We start from the raw sequence: 24,335 nt of genomic DNA, 5'->3' as shown, positions 1-24,335 counted from the left end.
CACCAAACAACACGATATTTGTTGTCGACCGTTCACGACGCATAACGACCCCTCAGTGGGGCAGCGCCAAACGCTGTTCCGCTCGAATTCACGTAGCCACTGGAAGGGTATGCGTGAAGGCTGTCACTGCTTTGCGTGAGTTGCCCTGTTGTGGTGACGCTGCTCGCACTGCTGGCGCTCATCTGCACCGGCTGAAAAAACGGAGCTTCGACGACATAGATATGCTGCTGTTGCGGCTGTTGCGGCTGCTGTGGAGGTTGCGGTTGCGGTTGGGCTTGCAGTTGGTACACTTCCTGCGAATTTGTTGACACAGCAAAGAGAAACTGTGGTTGCCGTTGCTGCTGTTGCTGTTGCTGTTGCTGCTGCTGCTGGCTAATGTACAGTGACTGCGGCGCGGACGCCTGCATTGTCGCCGTGTTCGTCGGCAGCACCGTGAAGGTGGTTCCGACCGGGGCGCTGACGGTGGTAAACTGAAGCGGGGTGCACTGTCTACTGGGGTTGTTCGCTGTGGAAATGAAGATGGGCTGCTGACTCAGCACTGTGTATTGCTGCGGTTGCTGCTGCTGCTGGGGCTGCATCATTGGTTGTGGCTGTGGTGCCGACTGCTGCGATTGGTAGTGGAAGACAGGGACGCCCGAGTTGACGCTCGCGGACTGCGCCATGACTGAGCCTGGGTCCAAGGGAGAGGAGACAGCCAAAGGCACGCTGGAGTGCTGCGAGGCGGCCGAGGACACCTGCGAGACGGACTGTGCGGCGCTGATGTTTGTCACCATCGTCATCGCCGAGTTGGTCAGAGGACTGAGCGAGGCTGTGACCGCAGCCGCCGCGTTCTTCGCCTTCGCGTTCGCCGCTGCCTCCGCCACCGCCTGCTCGTACTCTTCCACGAGCTGATGCACGTTGCGTGCGATGTGATCTTTTACCTGCTGCGACGTCTTGAGGTGGCTGCCGTTCGTCGCCTCGTTCTTGCGGGCGGTGTAGAGGGCGAGCTCGCGATCGCCGTGGGCGAAGACGCAGCGGTGTTGATAGGGGCACCAGCCGGACTGGTAAAAGTGACGGCACCGCTTCGTCTTGTAGTGCGTCGCGGCATTGCTGCTTGGCTGCACCCCGGCGGCCACCGCGCCTGGGATGACGACCTCCATGCTGCCGTGGTTGCTGACGGGTGACAGGGGCGAACCGACGGCGCTGGAGAAGTGCGACGGCTGGTGGGCGGGCGTGGAGGAACCGCTGACCCCGCTACAGGTGTCACCGTGGGTGTGGTGTGGGCGGCGGTGGTTGTGGTGGCTGTTGAAGGCGCTGACGGCGGCAACAGAGAGCGGCTGCGGCAGACTGGAAAAGACGTGCGGCCCCGGGGTGGTCAGCCCAGGCTGCTGCAGCGAAGACTGCTTCGACAGGGACTGCCAGGCGGGGGTGATGCTCATTGGCGAGTTGGAGGCGGCATCGCTGTCATCGTCGGACACGGGCGAGGTGGTGCGGTTCATCGCCTCGCGTACAATTTGGTCGATAACGGAGTACACGGAGGCAGAGTACGCCCCAGCAGGGCCGGGGTCGAGCGAGAAAGGGGCGCTCACCGGCAGCGCCACACCGTAGCTCGAGGCACCGGTTTTGCTGTTGTAGCTCGCGTTCATGTTCGCCTCAGGGACGGAGAGGGCGTTGAGGGTCACCGTGGAGCTGGAAGAGGCGGCGCCTTTCGCGACTGTCCACTGCTGCAGGGTTCTGTCGAAGTCCATGATCACTGGTTTCCCGTTGGCTCTTTTTTTTATATATTGTGCCTCTGGCGTGTTCAAGAAGACAGGGTGTAGTCAGAAGTGTTGTCGTTTGCAGAAGAGAGGGAGAGAGGGACGAAGATGCTACCAACACCAACGCGCAATCGTTAATATAGAGAGAGGCGGAAGTAGAGAGGAGGAAACAAAAAACAAAAGAAATCACACAGAAGGAAAAGAACGCCAACGGTAATAAGATGCAAAATAGCAGAAATAATAACCGTGGCGATAAAACAAAAGGTGGGAGTCCAAAACAATGAAAATGATTAAAGGACGAGATGAACGTCGGACAGAGAAACGTAAACGTTTAAAAAAAAGACAAGAAAAACACACGAAATGAAGACGCTTTTTTTTACCGTTCTGCTCCTTTTTCTTTACCACGAAAGCCGGAAAAAATGATATATCTGGCGGTGCTTTTCGAAGGAAAGCGTAAACTCAAGACGAATAGAGAACTAGAGCGAGTGTGTTTGAACACGGAGTCAATAGGAATAGGAAAGGCTTCGTCGCTAACTTACACTGCAAAACACGAGGAAAAACAAGAAAGAAAAACAGCAGCAACAAAGGAAAGTCAAAATACAAAAAAAAAGTAACAGTAAACAAAATAATAGGGTTACACGAAAAAAAAAGGTAGACACACGCACACACACTGGGAGAAAACGGCCGATTTTTTTTTTCAAGGAATAAGATATTAAAGGGCGAAGGGAAAAGGAGATGTTTTTTTTTTTAAACTTTAAATCAGAGTCAAAGAACGTGAAAAAGAGAGGGTACGAGCTCGCTATCAGAACAGAACAAGCTGAAGGGAAAGAGAACAAATCAGCTTAGCTTCCTTAAACAAAAATGAATTACAAGAAGAACACCTCAACAAGCTCAGGTGGGAGCCGAGGGGGAAAAGAAAAAACAAACGAAGAAACGGAAATAAAAAGATCAAAAAGTCGAACGTTGGTGATACGAGTTTTTTACAATCGTGTGAGTCGAAGAGAAAAGGAAGACAAAAACAAAAATCGAATACGCCACAATGGAAAGCGGAACAACTGGAAACGCGGTTAACTAACAAATCCCTAAAACGGACCAGAATTTTGGCATGTGTACGTGCGCGTTTTTGTGTAAAAGCCACACAGGTCAGAAGAGCGAGGGGGAGAATACGGAGAAGTCAGGGAAAATACAAACAAACAAAAGAATAGGAACGAAGAGGTACACTTGGGTTCTTCTTTCCTTCACTTTCAGTTGCGATCTCTTTTACTTCGCACACGACAAGCCAATAATGCGGTGGGATTAATGGTAATTGAAAAAGATGTTGCGAATACACGCAAAACAAAAACAAAAACAAAACAGTAATTAAGAAAAACCGACGTAGAGAGAGAGAGAAAAACAAAATAGAGAAATACATAAAAATTAAAGGAGCGAGGCAATATAAAGAGCGGGAAAAGCTGTGTCTTTATTGTAAAAAGGAAGAAAACGCCTTTCCGTTTAATTGCCGCGATCAGTTTTTCTTTTGCTGCGAGCCCACTCGTATGAGACGAAAAAGAAGACAAAAAAAATAATAAGAAGGAAATCAAAAAGTAAAGATGCGTGAGTGGCGCCAATCGAAAAGGATGAGCAGAAGAAAGGATCAGCGTCGACAGAAAACAGCGGACACCGTGAGCGTCAGTAACAACAACAACGGAAAGACTTTGACTCAAAACTTTTGGTGTTTTGGTAAAAAAAAAACAGAGCGAAAAAGTGAGTGAACTAAAAACACCGGAAAAGTCGATTATCTAAAGCACACTTGTGGGTACCCAATAATGATTCGCAGCGGCAAAATAAACAAATAAATAATAAATTATTATATGAGAGATAATGGCGAAGATGGCGGCGCGAGCAAGATCAGTTACTCGACGCTAGAGCCAGAAACAGAGGTTTAACCAAGAAGATAACAACAACAACAACAAAAAGAACACCTGCAGTTGTATGAAAAAGGCACGGGACGTAGGTATTACGACAAATTCATTCTTGGAGGAGTGACGGCAACGATGGTAAAGCGTTCTTTATTGTTATTTTTAATGGTACCAACGCGAGTTGGGGAAAGTAACAGCACGCAAACAGACAAACAGAAAAGCACGGGCGGGGAGGTGTGTTGGATGTGGCCAGCACGCGACGAAAAACACGTCGAATGAGGATGATAGACGGAGGCCGCAACGCGCATGAAAAAAAGAGTCAAAATAGAGCGGAGAGGTGAGAGATGAGTAAGAGGTAAGCAACATCGGTCGACAGGCGTCGCGTCATGAGATCCGCTGTTGGCGCCCAGCAGAAGTAGGAAAGAAAGACATCCACTCCTCCTAGTAAGGAGATGAGCAACAACCGGAACGCGGAACAACCACAACGGTACGAAGAAAGCAAAAGCGTCAATAACAAGACGGCCTTCAGCTTATTCTTTCTTGGAGGTTGCATAACGCGAGAGTGACGTTAACGTTAAGATGACCTGCAAGTCCTCGTGTATGTCGAGACCACTTTTGCAACAATAAGAAGGCGCATTTCTTTTACAACGGCAAAAGAACAACAGAAGGTGTTTAGAGTTCTCGTAGCAACAAGCCACCGGATAACGCGAAAACGTTGAGTGCAAGGGAACTCATCGCTCTTTTTCCGCTTACGTGCATATTTTTATTTTCAGCTTTGTTTAACGAGTCAAAAACAGTCCAACACATCTTTTTTTTAAACAAGGAAACAATCAAAAGTCATTCAGTAGAATGAAAGAGAAAAAGAGAGAAGGAAAACAAAAGAAGAGCATGCACCTCATCCACTAACGAGTCAAATATATATATATATATAATGAAAAATATCAATCACAACACGAACATTCACTGCAAGACAATCAAAGCAAAGCAAAAAAAAAAAACAATCAAACAACTATAGAAACGTCATTGGCTACTATTTCACACGAGGGCAGGCAACCTTTTTTTTTTGGCGCATGATGAACTTATCTTCTCTTTGGAATTATTGTTGGTCCTTCTCCGTCGTTTCATTCTTCTGTTTGTGGGAGCAGCTTTGCTTTTCCTCTCATTATTATTCATACACACACACAAGCACGTACGCACAATCGTGTCTAACGGAAACACGGAGAAATAAGAAAGACAAGTGTGAAGTGCATCTGCTAATGGTGGTGTTACGAGATACAAGGATGAACCTAATAGGGAGACAAAAAGACGGAGAAATTGTGTCCCTTCTCCCCACCTAGTAAACGGCGATAGCAACGCACGCTGAACCCACCAACCGACCTCCCGCCCATCCCCACCAAAAAAAAGGGGAGAAAAGTAAGAACACGCAAACCCTGCTCCTTGTTATGTTCGACCAAAACGAACGACGAACACAGTGATGTTCATACGGACACGAAGCAGCAGCAAACACGCCGGCAAGCAAAAAAGGAGAATAAAATCCGAGACAGAGAAGTAGAGGACAAAAGAAGCCCACAAATGAAAGATGCCCGGTCCACACCACATCTATAGAGGAGGAAAACCAAAAAAAAAAGGAGTCTCAACACTCATGGAGACAAGGAATCCCACAACAACGGAAACACCACCTTTTTCATCGAAGCGGAAACAGAAGAAAGCATCGATAAAAAAAAAAGATACGAGGGCGTAGAAAAGGAAGTTCATGAACAGTGAAGCTACGCGACAAGAGTGAGGTACATAAAGAAATATACCCATAAAGAAAAACTTCAACGTGGCGCCATTCTTCCCTGTTTTCCTTTCTCTGCACTCCTTTCTGCCTTTCAATCGCGTGTGTGTCTTTGCGTGCCTCTCCACGTTTTTTTTTCTCTTCATAAATACGCCTCGTCCTAGGTTGTTTCTCCCAGCATAATGGGGGAGGGGGATATCAGAAAGTGAAATTACATGTGGCAACAGCCTTTTAATGCCGAACACCTTCCATAAAGCAAAACGGCGACGACAACAACCCAAAAACGACTACGGCTTCCACAAACGCTATACTTGACTCCCATTTTTTGGTATTCGCGTATACGCAGTCCCAGAAGTGGCAGCGAGATGTACGGCTGTAAAGCTGCGATGACCCTTATGGGAGCTTGCCACCGTTCCTGAAAGCCCACGTGCACACAGAAGACAGTAACCGAGGCCGCAGACACGCAAAGACGACGAACTGAAAGGCAGGTAACGGAAAAAACAAGCAAACATGCAAATAACCAAACCAAACGTAATAGAATGGCATCGCTTTGCCCACGCACCGGACGGTTTTTTTTCCTTTTTTTTTCAATGCGTCGACGCTTTTCTCCACTCTGCAGCTCGCACTCTTCCACGGCGTCTTTACGTTTTCTAACGCTGTTGAATGAGGAAGAGCTACATGCTGTTCGGCGGAGTCTTCGTTTTCCGAATACGCACGAGATTCTTACCAAGGCACTTTCTTGGGTAGCTGGGAAAGGGAAAGGGAAGGACAAATCGCTGCTCTGGTTTTCTCTGCCAGAAACGGCAATTGTTGATGCGCGGAGGTCGAGAAGCAGGATGAAGAAGAAAAGAAAACAAAAACACGTGGCACAATGAAAAAAAGGGGTGGAAAGCGCGAATGAGAGTGTACACGACGATCGCTCTGGGATGAGGAAAAGCAACCGCAATAGAAACGGGAAGAGAGCGGTGGAGAACATACAAGAAACAGTGACCTCTCTCTCTTTCCCCTCTCGCTATCTCTCGCGTTGCTTCAATCAAGAAACGAGGGAAAAAGCGTAAAAGAGAAAATGAAAACGCGTACCCTTCAACCTACACCTAAAAGCCTTTCTCTCTCTCTCTCTCTACTGCTCCGGCGCATTCGGCTCCTGCGGGTTCGTGTTGGGGCTCGCGTTGTTCGGTACCCCGCCCACCTGCGGAGGGGTCGGGTTAGCAGGGGACGTCTTCTCCTGCGTCCCACCCGTAGGCGCGTTCGCGCCTCCCTGGAAGGACTGCTGCTCCTGCAGACTCTCGTGAATACGCTTCAGAGTCCAATCAAAGACGTAGTCGACGTGGTAGCCCTCGCGCACGAAGAGGTCGCGGAACATGCGTTTCAGGTAAGAGTAGTCCGGCTTGTCCTCGAAGCGGAGGGCGCGGACGTAGTTCATGTAGGCGGCGAACTCGCTGGGGAAGCCCTTGCACAGCAGCTCCACCGGCGTCGTCTGCTTGCGCTCGGAGATGCGGTTGTATTTCTCCTGCTTCGTGTGCGCCTTGAGACCCTGCCACGGGAGGGAGCCGCGCAGAAAGTACATGAGGATGTAGCCGATACCCTCCATATCGTCGCGGCGGCTCTGCTCGATGCCCATGTGCGTGTTGATGCTACAGTAACGCGCCGTGCCGGTGAGTGACTTTCCCTCCTTGTACGGGATGTGGGCGTGCGTGCGCGGGTCACGGTACTTCTTGGCCAGACCGAAGTCGATGATGTAGACGTGGTGGCCTTTCTTGCCCGTGCCCATCAGGAAATTATCGGGCTTGATGTCGCGGTGCAGCACACTCTTGCTATGCACAAACTCAATGCGGCTGATCATCTGGTCGGCCAGCATGAGCGTCGTCTTGAGCGACAAACGGCGTCCGCAGAAGGAAAAGAGGTCTTCTAGGGAGGGGCCAAGCAGCTCGATCACCATCACGTTGAACTCACCTTCTATGCCGTGGTAGAACATCATCGGGATGCCTACCGCACCGCCGCCGCTGCCCAAAATGCGGTAGAATCGAGACTCATACGTCAGCTGGGGGTGCCGCGTCTTCACCTGCTCCAGTTTGATGGCCACCGGATCGCCCGTCTGGATGTTCGTGCCACGGAAGATCTCGCCGAAGGAGCCCGAACCGATCTTCTGACCGATGCGGTAGCGGTTGCCAACACGCAGCTCCACGTTCATTTTTTCTTTCTTTGTGCGTCGTTGGAAATGCTTATTTACTGTTGGTCAACCCTCACACAAACGCAGGAAAGAAAAAAAAGTGGAGGGAGAAGAGGAACGAATCTATAAGAGCACGAAACAGTTTTTGCTGTTGTTGCTGGATGCGACTTCTGCTGTTCTCTGTTGAGAAGAGCAATGCGGAGTAACGGCCGAGGTGACGTTTCAATGTTCGGTGTGCGTGTGGTCGCAGAGGATGAAATGGGATGTTTAAAAAAAAAAGGGAAAAGGGTGTTTCGCAGGAAAGGGTAGTAGTGCTGGTGGTCGGATGTAAGGGAAGCCAACAGGACGAAAATGGATTGTGCACGTCGGCGGTAGTGACGGTGTGCATATCTCTCGTCCAACAACACGCATACATTTTTCCCTTCCCCCTTTTTGCTGTTCGTCTGTCGCGTCTATCTTTCAATGAATCGGTCAAATTAATAGTAAATGCAGGTGATGCACGGAGCAGCTGTGCAAATTCACACTTTGACGTCCTCGTGCAAGTAAAATTGTACGTTGCATGTTTCCTTCCCATAAAAGTTCAGAGCTGTAAAGAAAAAAACCCTCACCACAGCGGAAAAGAACAGAAGCTGGTAAAAGCCAACAAGGGAAAGAGAAACACGCACGCAGGTGGTTTTTTTTTTCTTCTACACCATTGCATCATCAGCAGCGCTACAACGAAACTAAGTATAGATTCGTAGTCAGCAACAATGATCGTTTTAAGAGAAGAAAAAGAAGAAGGACAGACGACAACAAAAGACACCCGCGGGACAGCATCGCATTAGCAACGAACAAGTTGGACAGTGAGGGTCGTCTCACACGAAAGAAGAACAGCAGCGACTTGAATTCATCAACGATTCCATCGCTTCCTCCGATGTACAGCTTTGTTGAAAGGATGGGGAGGAGGAGCAGGTCAGAGAAACAAACACACAAAAAAAAACATAATTTGCAAAGAAGAAAAAAAAGGAATGAAGCAGTGCAGAGTTTGTCGAAAAGCGTAAATAAATAAGTAGCCCAAATAATACTAGCAACAAGTTATATTTGAGAAGTGCAGCACTGCCCTCACAGCTTTAAAAAAAAAAAAGAAGGTGAAAACCATTAAAAAGGGGTCTTGGTATTTCTTTTTTGTTTGCTTACGTACGTGGCAGCAACACCAACACTTCCCTCACTGCACCGCTGATCACGAGAAGAAACACACACCCGCGTAAATAAACAAATCAATGCAAAAGGAAAAAGAGAAAAGAAGTCCCAAAGACGAACTTATTATTAAAAAAAACCTTGGATGTGTTTTTTGCTTCCCTTTCCTCCACCATTCTTCGTTTCTCTCTCCCTTCCCCCAATGCTGCCCTCAACAATGCCATTATCCTTCTCTACTTCTGCTTTTATTTCTTACTGTGCTTGTGGTCTCCTCGCTTACGCTGACGCGTTGCGATGGTCTCCTGCATCGCCCGCACCGTCCAGTCGTAGACGTAGTCCTCTTGGTAGCCTTCCCGCTCGAAGACGCGGCGAAACATAGCTCGCAGGTACCCGTAATCTGGTCGATCCTCAAAGCGCAGCGCACGCGCGTAGTTCACAAAAGAGGCGAATTCCACCGGAATGCCACTGCACAGAGTCTCGATGGGGGTGCACATTTTCACTTGCGCGATGAGACCGTACTTTTGGTCCTTGTTTGCCGCCTTCAACCCCTGCCATGGCAGCGCGCCTTTAAAAAAGTAAATAAGCAAGTACGCGATGCCCTCCAAATCGTCACGGCGGCTCTGCTCGATGCCGAGGTGGGTGTTCACACTACAGTAACGCGCCGTGCCGGTGAGTGACTTCCCCTCCTTGTAGGGGATGTGCACGTGCGTGCGCGGGTCACGGTACTTCTTGGCCAGACCGAAGTCGATGATGTGGACGTGGTGTGTCTTCTTGCCGAGACCCATGATAAAGTTGTCTGGCTTAATATCACGGTGCAGGATGCTGCAGCAGTGCACGAGTTCAATCAACTTTAACATTTGATCCGCCAGCATCAGCGTCGTCTTGAGCGAGAAACGGTTGCCGCACTGGCCGTGTAGGTCTTCGAGGGAGTGACCCATCAGCTCCATCACCATGACATTGTAGTCCCCTTCCGCGGAGAAGCCGTAGATGATCGGCATGTACGCCGCCGCGTGCCCCTGACTAATGCAGCTGTAGTACCGCGACTCAGCCAGCAGCTGCGGGTGGTTCGTCTTCGCCCGCTCCACCTTGACGGCGACGGTGTCGCCGGTTTGGATGTCGTAGCCGAGGAAGATTTCACCGAAGGAGCCGCCGCCGATGCGCTGGCCGACGCGAAAGCGGCCGTTCAGCACCAAACAGTTCTCCAGGGCGTTGGTGCCTTTTCTTTTGCCACCTACCATTGTTCCGCAATGCTGGTTTCTCGCGAATACACATACACACGGGTGATTATCTTCTATCAACTTCAAGTCGACAAATCGGCGCTGCCGGTTTTTTCTTTTGGGAATTCTGGAACAAAAAGAAAGCGCCTCTTCTGATTTTTTTAAAGTGTGATATTCCAGAACAACGCAGAAGCCGCAACAACAACAGCAAGTGCTTTCTTGAAGCAGTCAGTAAGTTCTCCGGCGAAAGGCGTTACACCTTTGTAGTTCAAATGGAAAGGGAGGTGTTAGGGAGGAGAGAGACGCCAAACAAGCAAAGATGGATACTAACTGATGAGAGAATCCAAAGTAAAACCCAGCGTTTATAAGCTGTGATTGCGCTCGCTTCGCTGCAGACGTCACAGCGTACTACAACATCAAGAGACTGACGCATTTGCACAGAACAGAAAACAGTAGTTGTCGAAGCGAGAGAGAGACGGGAAGAGAGATAGAGAGAGGGGGGGGGAGAGGAGAAGAGGGAGGTTGTTGAAGAGTAAAACGGCAGGGAAAAGGGATGAGTGCCAGCCACAGGCGTGGTACATTTACTGTGCTACTGCATGTCCATAAATGTAGGGGAAAAAAAACCACGACTGAACGCTATCATAATGCGGCTACTGTTTTTGTCACGCAGTCTTTTTTGCGCTCGCTGAGGTGAAGCAACGTGAAAACGCATGACAAATCGAAGTAGCAACCGCAATATGAATAAACGCCAAGCACACCCGGTCAAAAAGGCTAACAACGGAAGAGAGAATCATTCGAGCAACGCAAAAGAAGGAGCACACACACACACACACACACACCAAAAACGTTAATAATAGCAATAATATTAAGATAAAGTTGCGATTCTGAAGAAAGAGTTTAGCCGTAAAACAGTATTAGCAATAATGACATCAAAACAGCTTTGACAGAAGCACTAGCCCCACAACGAAGCCGAACACACGTTCGGTTCTTTTTCTCTCTTTCCTGCCGTTGCGCGTCAGTGACGTGCTCACTGATTCTTCTTCGCGGCGGACGCGTCCGGCGGCGATGACGGCTGGGAACTCTGAGCGTCAGCGGAACCGGATGGAGAGTTCGCATTAGAAGGCAGCCCATCGCCGGCAAGACGCCGCCCCTGTCCTTGGAATGCACGAAGTTGCTCACTGCCGCCGCGCTGACTACCATCTCCCATCTCTTCCTCCACCTCTTTATCCGCTCCCCACTCCCCCTCGCCCACACGACTTCTCTGCTGTCGCATCACTCGCTGCAGCTGTGCACGCAAAAATGCCGCTTGCTGCTCCTGCGTGAGGCCCTCCATGGCACTGTGTGGGTTGTTGTCGTCGTCACTGCCGCGTCCATCTTTCTGGTTGGCACCGCTGTCGCCCTCGGCGATGTACTCTGTCGAGCCGCCACCGAAGTAGCGGTTGGACTTTTTGCCTTGCGCGCGTTGTTGCTGTGCCGCGTCGGCGGGGTCTTGTCCCATAAACGGCCTCTGCTGCTGCTGCTGCTCTTGCTCTTGCCGAAGGCGCTGCATCGCCATCTCCTGCTCCGCCGCCTCATTCGCAGCCAACATCTCCGCCATGGAGTTGTAGGCGCGGCGCGGCTCCTTCGAAGCACTCGACGACGCGTTGCCGTCGCGGCCGCTGCCGCCGCTGCCGGCCGTGGGCTGGGGGTTGGCGTTTGAGTTCGCACGACGTCCCGCCAGCATACCGAGTAAGGAGGAGGCCGCATTGGACAGCATTTGCCGTGTCGCTCCGGCTTGTCGCTGCTGATGCTGCTGCTGCCCTGAGGCGTTGGCGGCGTTGGGCGAGCCCGGCCCGTCAAGCGAAACTACCCGCAGCGCGCTCGATCGCGCGAGGCCGATGTCCTTCAGCAGACGCGGCTCATCCACCTCCGCGCTGTAGCGCTTGGGCGGGTAGGCGCACACGAAGATGAAGTTTTCGTAGCCAAGAGCCTCCTCCACGACGGGCCGCACGCTTGCTTGAAGGGTATCCATGGCGGGGTCTAGCTGGTCGACGTCGAGGGTCTTGCCGTTCGGTAGAGAGCAGTGCAGCTTGATGGTAGCAACAACGGCTGGCGAGGAGCTGGGAGTCGACGCGGACGCGGACGCTGGAGAGGACGGCGAGGCGGATGCAGGCGGCGCAGACGCGGTAACACCTGGAGCTCGCTCTTCAAGTGCCGGGGCTGAGACAGCTGCCGCGGACGACGACTTCTCAGCCGTCTCGCCGGGAAGGCGGCGGCGGCAGACGTCCCCTTCACACACGTAATCGGAGGGCGAGGACAGGGCGGGTGTGGGCTGCTGCTGCTGCGGCGGCGGCACGGATGCGGCAGGCGCGGGACTGTCCACCGGCGGCCAGCCTTCAAACGCCACCGTTACCACCGTATTACGCGGAAAATCCTGCAGTCGCACCCGCTCTGCCTCCGCCAGCGTCTTCACCACCACCGCCGCCGCCGCCTTTTCTTCGCCTGCGCCGGTGCCGCTCTCGGCCACCGTCAGGGTGAACTTTGCGCCCGGCTTCGGCGGCGTCACGCCGTTCCATACCATCGCCGCCTGCGCCTGCTGGGCCTCGTGCTGCGCCCAATCCAAGTGCTTCTCCACCGCCCGCCACACCGTCTGCATTGTCATGGAAGGCGTCGTCAGGATCGTTTTGTGGCTGCCCGGTGTGATGGTGCCGCCGCCGCTGTTGCTAGTGCTGCTGCTGTTGGTGCCTGGAACCGGACCAGTGGAGAAAGAGGTCGGCAGACCCGCTACAGAGATGAGGTGCGCCGCGGCGAGGGCATCGGCACGACTCACGCCTGTGGCACGCACCGCAGGCGTCGACAGGATGGGCTTCTTTGCCGCCGCGTCATCCGCCGCCGTGGCGTTCGAGGACGCGTTGCCGCTGCTGCTGCTGTTGGGTCGCAGCGCAGCCGAGGAGCCCTGCCGATGGCGCTCGCACTCCGCGTTCATGGTGGCGACGGAGGTAGTAAAAAAAGAGCGGAGAGTGCTCGCGGCGGTACTGGCAGAAGTGGCCGCCGGAGCCCCGCCCTCGCCCATGGTGCGGTTGCGTGGACGCAGCAGACCCATCTGCACGCAGTTGTACAGGTTCTGCGGCGTGAGGGCAGTGCCATGCAACACCATCGGCGAAAGCCCGATGGGGGGTGCGTAGAAGATGTGCACGCGTGGCAGCACCTCACTACTTTGCACCCCACCGGGTGCGTGCGAGACAGACACGGCAGCAGAGAAGGAGTCGTAGGCAGGCGTGCCTTGCTCAATTAAGTGAAGGAGAGTGACCGAGCCGAGACGGCTCTCCAGCAGCGCAATCAACAACGCCTCGCGCTGCGCCGCGCCGCTCTGCACACTACCAAGCGGGAAGTCGCGCACGAGCGTCAGTTCCTCGCCGTCCGACACGGCCTTCGCCACCACCGCCAGATCCGCCGTCGCCGCCGCGGAAAGGTTGGCCGGCCGCATCAAGTAGCCGAGAGCCGCATTGGTGCTCGCCGTCTCTTCATTTGGAGCTGCGAGGGTCGACTCAAAGGGCACGGTGTCGTCGGTGAAGAGGCTGCTGCTGCCGGCGGTGTAGGAGGGGGGAAGGAAGGAGTAGGTGGGGGCTCCGCCGCGGCCACTACCGCTGCGTGTGGCTTCTTCGGCGGTGTTCAAGTTGCTGGGGAGTTTACCGTGTACGAGTACGACGAGGGGGTATTCGAGCGCCACACAAGCACTCATCGCCTCATCTATCTTCTCGTACTTGTGAAGCATCCTGTTTCTTTTCGTGCTGCTGGTTTTTGATTTTCGAAAGAGAGGAAAAAAATAGAAGATCACGACCTGAATTCTGAAAAAGGGGAAGATTGATGTCGTGTCGGCTTTCGGATCCCCAAGAGCCCACAAAACTGTGAAACCAACTACGACAGAATAACAATAATAATAATATGCCTGATGCCAGACGTGCGTGTGTACGTACGTGTGTGTCTGCTTTTCTTAGTTCCTAGGCAGCGAATACGAATATGTGAGGTTTGCTAAACGTTGCACAGAGCCGAAGGAAAAAGACGCGAGAGAAGAAGACAAAGGGATTTCATTAAAGAGAAAGGGAAAAACAAGAGAAACTGAAGAAGAAAACCTCGCAAAAGTGCCGCCACGAGCGCGCGCATCGTAGTCTGACACAACTCGCCAGGCTGAGGCTTCCGCTGAAACGCAAACGCCGAAATCAAGAGCGTAGAGCAAGGCAGCTGCAGCACAGGACACTTTGAAAGGTGAAAAAAGGAAGGAACAGTAGTGGAAGTACACCGTTTTTCATTCAGTTATTATTAGTTTTGTTTTGTTTGGCAAACAATAACCTGCGAGGAAGTGATGCTATAAAACTAAAAAGAAAAACACAAAAGAGAAGCCGATGAGGGAGAGATTTTTTTGAACAGTTTATGTCTCTCAAAAACAGAAGAAGGTAAATAAAAAATAATGAAATCTTTTGAAGGGAAAGGGAAAGAGAGAGAAAGAAAGAAAGAAAGGAGGCAAGGCGACAACACCAACGCCGCTGCGTCGCGCTGCACGCCTCTCTCCGCCGCCCCCCTTCTACCTCCTCTCTCTCTCTCCTCCGTATTTTGACGTTACGGAAAAAAAAACTTGGTTTGCGCTTTCCGCCCCACTCTCCATCTCCTCTGACTTTGCCGTGATTCAGTTCAACGATGCGTTGCGCAGGGGAGAGGGAGAGCAGCATCCACTGCAACTGCGGTAGAGAAAGAGGAAAGAGAGAGCTCAAATGACGTGGTAGATCAAACATCGTGTTGCAAAGACAGGATACGTGAATGCGGGCTTCGCGTTAGACGTGGATACATTTTTGATTTAAGAGGAAAAAAAAGGAAAGAGAAAGAACGCGCCAATAAAGAAGACTTCACCCTCTACGTTGCAGGACAGGCAACCAACCACACATACACGCGCTACACCTTCGAGGCAGCCGAGGACACGTGGAATACGTTCACCATCGTCTCCCGGTACGGCGATCCGCGGCGCACGACGGACTGCGGGAACGACTTCCAGTTCGCCGCATCCGGCAGCTGCTGCGGCTCAATCGCGACGGCGGTGTAGCGGGCAAAGCGGTCGCCCGGCTTGCCGCTGGCGCCTGCCTTCAGGTTGTTCGCCGTGTACACCCACACGCAGGGGAAGGTGGAGTACACCTGCATCATAATACCAGTGGACGGGCTCGAGACCTCAGCGTTGAGACGCAGCGGGCCGTGTGGCTTCCACCCACTCACAAAGTACGGGTGATCGTAGCCGCAAGGGTCGCGGTTGAGCGCCGCCGCGTCGGCGATCCCCTTGCCAATGGCGCAGCCCGTGCGGAAGTCGAGGGCACCCTTCACCGGCACCAACCGGCCGTTCGGAATGGCGCTGGAGTTCGTCTCGGCGACCAGGTCGCTGTTCGGCATGCGAAGGTAGTGGTTGTGCACGGGCTCCGCCTGCGCCCACCTCTGGCCAGGGTCGCGCTCCGGGAAGCCGTTCAGGTTCCAGTAGGCGTGGTTAAACATATTCACAATCGTCGCCTCGGCCGGGCTCGAGTCGGTGATATCCGCCGCGAAGTCCACGCGGAGGGCGTTGGGGTTTTTCTTGTCAATCGCGTACACTACCTTGCACGCCAGCTCGGCCGGAAAGCCGTTCTCCATGTGGGGGCTGGTGTAGTTGAAAGCCACGGACACACCGGTCTCGCTGTTCGGGGAAATCACGAAGCCCCACTCCTTCTTGTCGAAGGCGTTGCCGCCGCCGTGAATCGTGTGCTCGCCGGCGTTCTTCGGCGTGTGGTACTCCACGTTATCCAAGACGAAGCGACCGTTGCCGACGCGACCGGCGAAGCGCCCCACGGTCGCACCAAAGTAGGTGCCACAGTCCGCCAGTGCCTCGTCGTGACTGCTGTACTGCATGTTCACCTCCACCCAGCGCTTCTGCTGCGGCTGGAAGACCTTGACGGAGTGGATGGTGGCGCCGAGGGTGCTGATGGTGATCTGCAGAGCTGGCGAGGCGAGCGTCACGAGCTTGCCGACGCCGTAGGGCTTTACACTAGTGCTGAAGGACATGGTTCAGGGAGAGAGAGGAAAAAAGCTTTCGCTTTAGAGATGACGATATATGTGGATGAGTGTGGTTGTGTGTAGCGATCTGCGGGGGAGAGGTTGGAGATGTCGGAATTGGAAAGAGGCGCAAATTTGACTTCAACTGCTTGTCATAACGACAACAGACACAGAAGTAACAAAGGTAGGAGGCTCATTTGGTGACGTGCTGCTGCTGCAATGAAGCACCTCTCACACGCGCACGACCTTCAACGTCTCTGAAGTGTCAAAGTGGTGCGGCGGTTAGTCTCAACTGCTAAAGTATCCAATTTGGGGGGGACACCATTTGCTCCATCCTTCTTTGCAACAAGGCACACATCAACCGCACGTTGCTCATCCACATTCTTTGCTCCCCCCCCTTTTTCGAAACGCCAGCGATACCAAGCGAGCTGAGAAGAAGCGAAAGAAAGAGAAATTCGTGAGACAAATTCGTGGGAGAGCGACAAACACTAACACAAACACACACACACAGACATGTGCTGTTGTGCGGCCCCAGCTGCGCATCGATAAGAGAGAGAAATTGATGAAAAAAGAAAAGAGGAAAATACGAACAAGAGGGTGAGAAAGAAATTCATTTCCGTGTATCCACGTAGACACATGGGAATGTCGCATTAAAAACACAATCGCGAGTACAGGATATAATAAGAAAAAGAGTTTTACCGTTTTAGTATAGAAAGAGGAGTCAATTGGATCTGATAGAAGGGTTCATGACGATACACAAATTATGGTGGCGTTTTTGCTTGCACGGGAGAGGGAAAGAATCTTTTGATGTTTAGTAAAACAAGAAAAAAACGACAGCATCCTTCAGTACTACTTCTTCCGCTTGGCAAAGTCGTACCCGGTTGAGGCGCTCAACGGAGTTACGATTTCTTTAGAAGAAGAAGAAAATAATGACCGAATACTGGCCCACTATGGGGAACGAAGGAGAAGGCACTACACTGCTTACATTAGAAGACGCAAAACGAGACAACAAAACACGCAAACGGCAAAAGGGAAAACCTCGATGAAGAACGCCTTCGCTGTGCTATCCGTTGCTCTTCTCGCAACATCCTCCCATGAACACACACACACGCACGCGTTCAAGAAAAGGCGGAAAAACCTGCATGTACATGCGTGTGGACGTAACACGGAAGCGACGGCACCGTCGGCGGCAAAATGAACAAAGAACTCTTTTGTGTGTTTCGTCAACGTCTCGCTTCAAATCACAATTGTTCGTGTTCTTTTGATAAATAGAAGGGGGCTAAAGGAGGCTGAAGGTGCCATGAAACGGCTCGATTGCGGATGGAACGAATTAGCAAGCTCTTCGTCGAAGGCCGAGGCACGGGAGGACGGCAGCCGAGAGGAAGGAGTGTCAACGGGGAAGCGGTGCGCGCCCCTCACCGTGAATTCCGCGTCCCTATAACCCTTTTCCCTCTCTGACTCCCTCTTTCATCCCTTGGCCACGCAGGCGCCTTACATCTTCGCGCTGCCCTCCACGCTGAACTCGTTCACCATAGTCTCGGAGAAGTGGTTCTTTCCACGGCGAATAATGCAGCTAGGCAGCTTGTTGTAGTGGTTAGCGCCATCCGGGAAGTACTGCGGCTCCAGACCCAGGCCGCTCCACCGTTCGTAGCGGTCGCCGGGCTTGCCGCTGCTCGGCAACTTCTTGTTGTTCGCCGAGTACACCCACATGCATGGGTAGGTGGAGTAGACCTTCATGCGAATGTTTGTTACGGGGCTCTTTGCCTCGCCGTTGAGGATCAGCTTCCCCTTCCGCCAGTTGTCAATGGCGAGGGGGTGGTCGTAGCCGCAGGGGTCGCGGTCCAGCAGCTTCACATCGTCCATGCCATCCTTCAGCACACGGCCTTGGCGGAAGTCAAGCGACGTGCCGGAGACATCAACGTACTCGCCGGTGGGAATGGCGTAGCGGTCGGCCTGCGCCACACGGCTGGCCGGCACACGCACCCAGTGGTTGCGCACGTTTTTCGGCTGCTTCCACACTGCGTCGCTGTCCGCCGCCATCGCCCCGCTGCGTTCCGGGACGCCGTTCAGGTTCCAGTAGGCGTGGTTGAAGATGTTGACGGGGGTCGCTTCTGCCGGGCTCGAGTCGGTGATGCAGGCCTCGAGCTGCGTGCGCAACGCGTTGGGGGTCTTCTTGTGGATGGTGTACGTAACCGTGTTGTACAGCTCCGCCGGAAAGCCGTTCTCCATGTGGGGGCTTGTGTAGTTGAACTTCACGCCAATCACGTCGTGCGTCTGGATCACGACGTAACCCCAGTGTTTCTTGTGGTAGGCGCCGACGCCGCCGTGGCAGGTGTGGCCGCAGTCCATGTTCTTATCCGTGTGATAAATGCGGCCGTCCAGCTTAAACTTCGCATGAGCGATGCGACCAGCGCAACGACCGACCGTCACGCCCATGTAATCTGTGTCCGCCTCCGCCTCGTCGGGGTTCTGCGAGAAACCGCAGTTCACCTCAATCCATTGCTGTTTCGAGGGATGGAAGACCTTGACAGAGCTGATGGTAGCGCCGAAGTTGGCGAGGCCGACGCGCAGGACGTTGGTGCTGAGCCAAATCATCTTACCGGCGCCGAAGGGCTTGACCTCTACGGTAAAGACCATCTTGACTTTTTCCTTTGGTAGGAGGGAAAAACAATAATGAGAGAGGAGATTGTATGATATGGATGTAGACGAACGAAGAGACTGGGTAATACGGGTGCGAAGGAGGAGAAAGCGTGTTGGACTTTTACGAGCGGATCGCAGCAATGCGATTTGGTTTTGGCATGTTTCATAAGTGTGGGAGGCAGAAAGGCGTGTTGAATTGCATGCGCGTACATGATAAAAATAAAGAAAAGAGGGAGGAAGAAAAGAATGCCAATTTGGAAGACAAAACATATGTGCGTGAACATAATAAAAAGACTTCTTAGGTTTACCATTATTATTTTACGTGTTGACACAACGATTGAGAGGCTGCGCCACCCTCCCCCCTCCCCCCTCTCCCGCGTCCTCCAATTGCAGACAGCTTTTGAAAAGCATTTGCCGAAGGTGAGGGCGACGACAAACAGATATATACAGACGAAGACGCACGTAGCTTCAGCATCGATTTAAGCTCGCTTTCAGATTTTTTTTTAAGGACGAAGTAAAATTTTCTTTTGCTACAGTAAAAACCGATTAAAAAAAAGCGCACAGAGGCAACCCTCTCTTTGCCGACACGACGACTACGGATAAATTCTCAACGGTGGTTTCGCTTCGTTTTGGTTTCAACGTCTCACAATGCACCTGTCAGATCTCTCTCCTCTCCTTCTCTTATTCCCTTCTGTTGACTTTGCTCGGGCACAAGAAAGTCTGGAAAAAAAAGGGAGGGGAAAAACACAAACAGAGAGAGAGAGACACGACAGCAATGAAGGATGTGAAACAACGCCAAAAACGCAAGTAAGGGTTGTTAGCGGGAAAGGAAAAAAAAAACATACAGAATAAAAAGAGAGAGAGAAATGGAAGCAATAGTTGATACTCCGCAAAGCGGGTCGCGTTTTCTTCTTCTGCAAACATCAAGAATGCGCACAACCGATACAGAAACAATAATAAAAGATACATACGGAATTGCTTCCTTGTGCCTACCGTTGAGAACCTGTCCTTGCTTTTAGAAACCAGGCAGTATCCCTCTTTTTTCGAGTGTCTGGCGGACCGGCATACTACCTTTTCCTTCTTCAACTTCGTGTGTGTGTGTGTGTATGTGAAGAAACGCATTGAAAGGCACGATAAAGCGCGGGCCCCTAACAATACTAAAAAGAGTGAGACGCCGCAACGTCTTTTCCCCCGTGCGTCGTGGTGTTGCATTTATTGTCTTGCGAGTGTGTTTTTGTTTTTCCCCCCATTCGGTGTTTCTCGCACCCGCGTTCTCTCTCGCTTTTACTCAACGAGGAATTCGTTGATCGTCGTCTCCTCGTACTGCTGCTCGCCGCGGCGGACGATGCAATTGGGGTACTTGGGGTAGAAGTTGGCGCAGTCGGAGAAGTTCTGCGGCCCCACCAGCAGACCGCTCCAGCGCTCGTAGCGCTGGCCCGGACCGCCGCTCGCCGGCAGGGGCTTGTTGTTCGCCGAGTACACCCACATGGTCGGGAAGGTGGAGTAGACCTTCATGTGGATCTTCGTCAACGGACTTTTCGCCTCGCCGTGGAACATCAGCTTGCCCTTCTCCCAGCCGTCCACCTGGAGGGGGTGGTCGTAGCCGCAGGGATCGCGGTCGAGCACGGCGACATCGTCGATCGTGTCGCCAATGACGCGGCCTTGGCGGAAGTCGAAGATGGTACCCTCCACCGGGAGGAACTCGCCAGTAGGAATGGACGCGCGGTCGGCCTCGGCGACGTAGCTTGCCGGCACGCGCACCCAATGGTTGCGCACGCTCTGCGGCTGCACCCACTTCTCCTGGCCCTCCTGCTGGCCGGGGATGCCGTTCAGGTTGAAGGAAGTGTGGCTGAAGACGTTGATGGGCGACGCGTCGGCCGGGCTGTGGTCGGTGATGTAGGAGTTGTACACCGTCTTAAATGCGTTGGGCCGGCTACGCTCGATCGTGAAAGTGCAGTAGTTCTTCACCTCACCGGGGAAGCCGCTCTCCATGTGCGGGCTAGTGTAGTTGAACCGCACACCAATGACGTTCTTCGTCTCAATCAGCTGGAGGCCCCAGTGCTTCTTGTGGTAGGCATCGTCGCCGCAGTGGCAGGTGTTCGGGGGGCGGTTCTGCTGGGTGTGGTACTCCGCGCCGTCCAGCTTGAACACGCCACCAGCCACACGACCGGCACAGCGGCCGACCGTGGCGCCCATGTAGTCCTGATCCGCATAGGCCTCCTCGGGGTTCTTCGGGTAGCCGCAGTTCACCTCGATCCACTTCTTGTCGGACGGGTGGTACACCTGCACCGACGCCACGGAGGCGGCGTAGTTCGTGAGGCCGACCTTGAGAACGTCCGTCTCCAGCCACACGAGCTTGTCGACGCCGTAGGGCTCAACCTTGATGCTGAAAACCATTGCTTTTGCACGGTAGAGAGGGGAAAGGCAGGAAGAGAGAGGGAGGAAAAGAACGGAATTTAAGAGCAAGATGTGTCAAGAAAAGTAAAGAATACTGAAGGTAAATAACAATAAAAACGAATTGTGACCGAAATAAAGGGAGAGGGAAGTGGGAAAGATGGGTGGGGAGGAAACGCCGAAGAGGAATACGCAGCGACAGCTCGCGAAGGCATGAGTTAAGGAAAAAAAAAAGAAACACGGCTGCTAAGCCCTTCCGGTAAAGCCGTAGGGTGCATTAGACGAGGCCACTGAGATGCACAACAGCCTTCTATTTTATTGCAAGACTCTTCAGTTGACGCTTGTCTTTAATTTCTTAAAGAACAAGAAGAGTGATTGCAAAGAGTTAAAGCTGTGAAGATAAACACTGAGGGACAAAACTATGTGCAACGCCCTGCACGGACCATTCCATTTAATTCCTTTTTTTAAATCCGTGACTACTCGTAGGAGCGATGCACCCGATTCCCACCTTGCTCGTAAAACTCCTCGACGCCGGCATGCACGTAGTTCGCCGCCACGTACACGGCTGCTTGGGCAGCAGTCAGCTCAGGATAGGGGTGATAGCTCAGACAGAACGCGTCGATCGCGATGGAGGAGACTTCTGCCGACGCCGTGACGCTAGTCTCTTTTTCACCCTCCACTTCCCCGCCCTGTGTGGCCCGAGATAGTGGTGACGACGTGGAGTGCGTTGGACGCGTACGCGTGAAGGAGCCGGGACTGCCTCCCAACGCACGATGATCACTGAACGCATAACTCGCCTCACTTCCGCGGAGCGCTTTGTGAAGGCCGTTGTGAACAGTGGCCGTGCCGACGATGCGCTGCACATCGTAGCCCCAACCACGAGGAACGTACACGACATCACCGGGCAGCGCACGCACCTCGTAGCTGGTGCGAGAGGTAAGCGCCGCCGCAGGTGCTGCTGGATCTTGCTTCGCTGAGGAAGAGAGTAAAGTGGAAGGGAGGTGAGAGGATTGAGAGGTGCCTGTCCTGGCCGCACTCTCCGCGTTGGCGAACTGCCCCAGTGCGCGCCGTGACGACGTCAGCCGTGTCTGATCGGTGGGCCACGCCATCGCCGCGGAGCGGCTGGCCCGACCCGCGTGCACTTGCCGCCGCAGCCGCTCATCGTTCTGCGCTGCGCACATGTCCTCTGTGCGCACCGGGACGTAGAGAGTGAGAAGAAGCTCCCGCTGAGGGAGTAGGTAAGTCTCGGCGTCGGCGCGGCCGAGCACGTAACGGTCGCCTTTAACGGCACCATGCGTCGCACCGGCGGTGGTCGTCGAGGAGGATGGGGCGTCACGTTGGAGGGACTTGGTGGGGTGGTGCTCCGCCACGGTGCGTACGTGCTGCGGAACCATGAGATCAAGACCGTCATCGCCCAGCTTCCACGGCTCCGCCGCTGCCTGTGAGAGAGGCGCTTTTACGCTTGCATCGACTGTCTCGTTTCTCTGTTCACCACGGCTATGATGGGGAGAGGGGACGGCCTCCGCTGCCGTTGCGGCTGAGGCCGCTGAAGGCCCCGACCAAGACACTTTCAAGTTCACTCGCGTGAGACATGAAATGTGAGAGAAGAGGACGTCGGACGGAGTGGAGGAAGACGCCGACGGCGCTGCCAGCAGCCGTCCAACGGCGAAGGGCACCACCGGCTCCACCCCGCCTGCCATCCTACATAGAAACGATGGCCCATCGTCTTCCTCCTCACTTCGTAGAGGTTCGCTTCGTGGACGGTGGTGCTCCATCGGAAGAGCCACCGTGGCCACCGGCGGCAGCCGAGTCTGCACGTAGGTGAACGTGCTCGCTGTCCGCCCTTCTGACGACGGCTGCTGATGCTGTTGCTGCTGAAGACTCTGTTGAAGACTTTCTATGAGCCTTTCCCAGACTGACGACGACGACGGAGTCGAGTTGTCGATGGCTGAGTCAGAGGCGACAGGATTGCCGCCGCCACCACCGCTCTTCTCTGACATCCACAGAAGCCCCCCGAAGGAGGGAGCAAGCAGCAGCTGCAGCCGGGCTGCAGCCAGCGACGACTGTGTCGGCGCCGTCCCCTCAGCGTTGTCGTTCCAGTAGTGCTCCAGTACCCCCCGCAAAGGCGTCAGAACGTCGTCCTCCACCGCCCTTGCCGCTGGCACAGTGTCGTGAACGCCCGTTCTGGAGAGCGGCAGATAGCGGTTCGTCGCGGTAGGCCCAGTGTCGGCGTGTGTGTTGCGGAAGCGGTTTGGATTTCCTGCGCTCGGGGATGCCTGGGAGAAGAAGTACGGGCGCCGTGCGGGGTCCACGCGTACCCAGGCCGAGGACGACGGCACCTCTTCGATTACCGCTGTTGTTGCCGTTGCTGCTGCGCTGCGGTTACTGTTAAGCTTGAGCTGCGTTGGCGGGGCACCAAACGGTGCAGACGAACCGAGTTGAGAGGCGGGGACGGCAAGCGGATCCTGGCGCGGTCGCGGAAGCGGCGAGGAAGAAGATTGCCTACGCTGCTCCTTTCCTTCGCCCTTTTCTGTTCTCCCCTTCGCACCGGCATTTGTCTTGCGCCACAGCCGTGGGGCCGAGGTCCGCACCGCGCGTCCCCCGCGCACGACCACCGCTTGATACGGCAGTCGCGCTCCCCCAGCGGGGTAGAGGACGTGGTGAAAGAACAGTTTCGACATGCGGTGCTCGCGCTGCGTGTCGACGTAGCGGGGGACGGTGTTGAAGAACTGAAGCTCTGCCGAGGCGTGCAGGTCGGCGCCGGCGAGGTGGTCGATGAGCTTCGACGGCGTCGGCACACCCTCCAGGAACTTCAGGACGTGCCCGTGACCGCGACGGCGCAGCAGCGATTGGGTACATGAAAACATTGAAACCTTGTGGTGTTTACAAAGAGTAGCGAAAGCGAGAGAGAGAGGGGAAGGGGAAGAAACGAAGAGTGGAGACACAGGTGCATTCGTTTTCCTTTTATCATAAAATGTGGCGTGCGGCAAATCATAAGCAGAACGTACCCAAGGCGAGAACAAAATCGATGGGCAGGGCCTGCAGCGTATGTCTCTGCGTGTGAAATACTGGAGGAAACACAAAGAAAAGCAGGTAGCGCTACACTTTCCTTTGAAAAAAAAAAAAGGTATACCGAATCCCGTGCCTCGCGCCGTCACGCCTCTCCCATTTTCCTGCTCCGTTCACACACACGCACTTCTACGTCACATGGCTTTGACAGTTGATACGATCGACCACAATGCTGCCCATCACAAACACCAGGAACAAGTGTTTATGCATTTT

General features: G+C 53.5%; 8 protein-coding genes across 12 annotated transcripts; all 8 read right to left on the bottom strand.

The window, feature by feature from the left end:
* Nucleotides 1-32: 32 nt before the first annotated feature.
* ABB37_00274 (hypothetical protein) lies at nt 33-3,784 on the bottom strand (the record flags this gene model as incomplete). Its single annotated transcript, XM_015796414.1, has 1 exon — nt 33-3,784. The coding sequence occupies exon 1, from the start codon at nt 1,725-1,727 to the stop codon at nt 33-35; it is 1,695 nt and encodes a 564-aa protein (XP_015664422.1). The 5' UTR covers nt 1,728-3,784.
* Nucleotides 3,785-6,531: 2,747 nt separating this feature from the next.
* ABB37_00273 (putative mitochondrial casein kinase) lies at nt 6,532-7,763 on the bottom strand (the record flags this gene model as incomplete). Of its 2 annotated transcripts, none has more annotated exons than XM_015796412.1 (1): nt 6,532-7,763. In XM_015796412.1, exon 1 carries the CDS (start codon nt 7,600-7,602, stop codon nt 6,532-6,534), a length of 1,071 nt encoding a protein of 356 aa, XP_015664420.1. In that variant the 5' UTR covers nt 7,603-7,763. The 2 variants fall into 2 exon arrangements, with proteins under 2 accessions (XP_015664420.1, XP_015664421.1); XM_015796413.1 differs by having other exon boundaries at nt 6,532-7,642.
* A 1,239-nt stretch (nt 7,764-9,002) lies between these two features.
* On the bottom strand, nt 9,003-10,400 carry ABB37_00272 (putative mitochondrial casein kinase I; the record flags this gene model as incomplete). Its single annotated transcript, XM_015796411.1, has 1 exon — nt 9,003-10,400. Exon 1 carries the CDS (start codon nt 9,993-9,995, stop codon nt 9,003-9,005), a length of 993 nt encoding a protein of 330 aa, XP_015664419.1. The 5' UTR covers nt 9,996-10,400.
* Nucleotides 10,401-11,001: 601 nt separating this feature from the next.
* ABB37_00271 (hypothetical protein) lies at nt 11,002-13,987 on the bottom strand (the record flags this gene model as incomplete). The annotated part of the gene is made up of 1 exon (XM_015796410.1): nt 11,002-13,987. The coding sequence occupies exon 1, from the start codon at nt 13,726-13,728 to the stop codon at nt 11,002-11,004; it is 2,727 nt and encodes a 908-aa protein (XP_015664418.1). The 5' UTR covers nt 13,729-13,987.
* Nucleotides 13,988-14,900: 913 nt separating this feature from the next.
* ABB37_00270 (aldose 1-epimerase-like protein) lies at nt 14,901-16,109 on the bottom strand (the record flags this gene model as incomplete). Of its 3 annotated transcripts, none has more annotated exons than XM_015796407.1 (1): nt 14,901-16,109. In XM_015796407.1, the coding sequence occupies exon 1, from the start codon at nt 16,026-16,028 to the stop codon at nt 14,901-14,903; it is 1,128 nt and encodes a 375-aa protein (XP_015664415.1). In that variant the 5' UTR covers nt 16,029-16,109. The 3 variants fall into 3 exon arrangements, with proteins under 3 accessions (XP_015664415.1, XP_015664416.1, XP_015664417.1); XM_015796408.1 differs by having other exon boundaries at nt 14,901-16,061; XM_015796409.1 differs by having other exon boundaries at nt 14,901-16,055.
* A 1,401-nt stretch (nt 16,110-17,510) lies between these two features.
* Nucleotides 17,511-18,779, bottom strand: ABB37_00269 (aldose 1-epimerase-like protein; the record flags this gene model as incomplete). Its single annotated transcript, XM_015796406.1, has 1 exon — nt 17,511-18,779. Exon 1 carries the CDS (start codon nt 18,654-18,656, stop codon nt 17,511-17,513), a length of 1,146 nt encoding a protein of 381 aa, XP_015664414.1. The 5' UTR covers nt 18,657-18,779.
* A 1,164-nt stretch (nt 18,780-19,943) lies between these two features.
* On the bottom strand, nt 19,944-21,152 carry ABB37_00268 (putative aldose 1-epimerase; the record flags this gene model as incomplete). Of its 2 annotated transcripts, none has more annotated exons than XM_015796404.1 (1): nt 19,944-21,152. In XM_015796404.1, the coding sequence occupies exon 1, from the start codon at nt 21,054-21,056 to the stop codon at nt 19,944-19,946; it is 1,113 nt and encodes a 370-aa protein (XP_015664412.1). In that variant the 5' UTR covers nt 21,057-21,152. The 2 variants fall into 2 exon arrangements, with proteins under 2 accessions (XP_015664412.1, XP_015664413.1); XM_015796405.1 differs by having other exon boundaries at nt 19,944-21,060.
* A 377-nt stretch (nt 21,153-21,529) lies between these two features.
* ABB37_00267 (putative mitochondrial hypothetical protein) lies at nt 21,530-23,928 on the bottom strand (the record flags this gene model as incomplete). The annotated part of the gene is made up of 1 exon (XM_015796403.1): nt 21,530-23,928. Exon 1 carries the CDS (start codon nt 23,918-23,920, stop codon nt 21,530-21,532), a length of 2,391 nt encoding a protein of 796 aa, XP_015664411.1. The 5' UTR covers nt 23,921-23,928.
* Between the last annotated feature and the right edge of the window lie 407 nt (nt 23,929-24,335).

The sequence above is a fragment of the Leptomonas pyrrhocoris genome (genome assembly GCF_001293395.1).
Source record: "Leptomonas pyrrhocoris isolate H10 chromosome Unknown, whole genome shotgun sequence".
In the NCBI taxonomy this organism is placed as follows: Eukaryota; Euglenozoa; class Kinetoplastea; order Trypanosomatida; family Trypanosomatidae; genus Leptomonas; species Leptomonas pyrrhocoris.
This window is presented reverse-complemented; position numbering and strand designations above follow the sequence as displayed.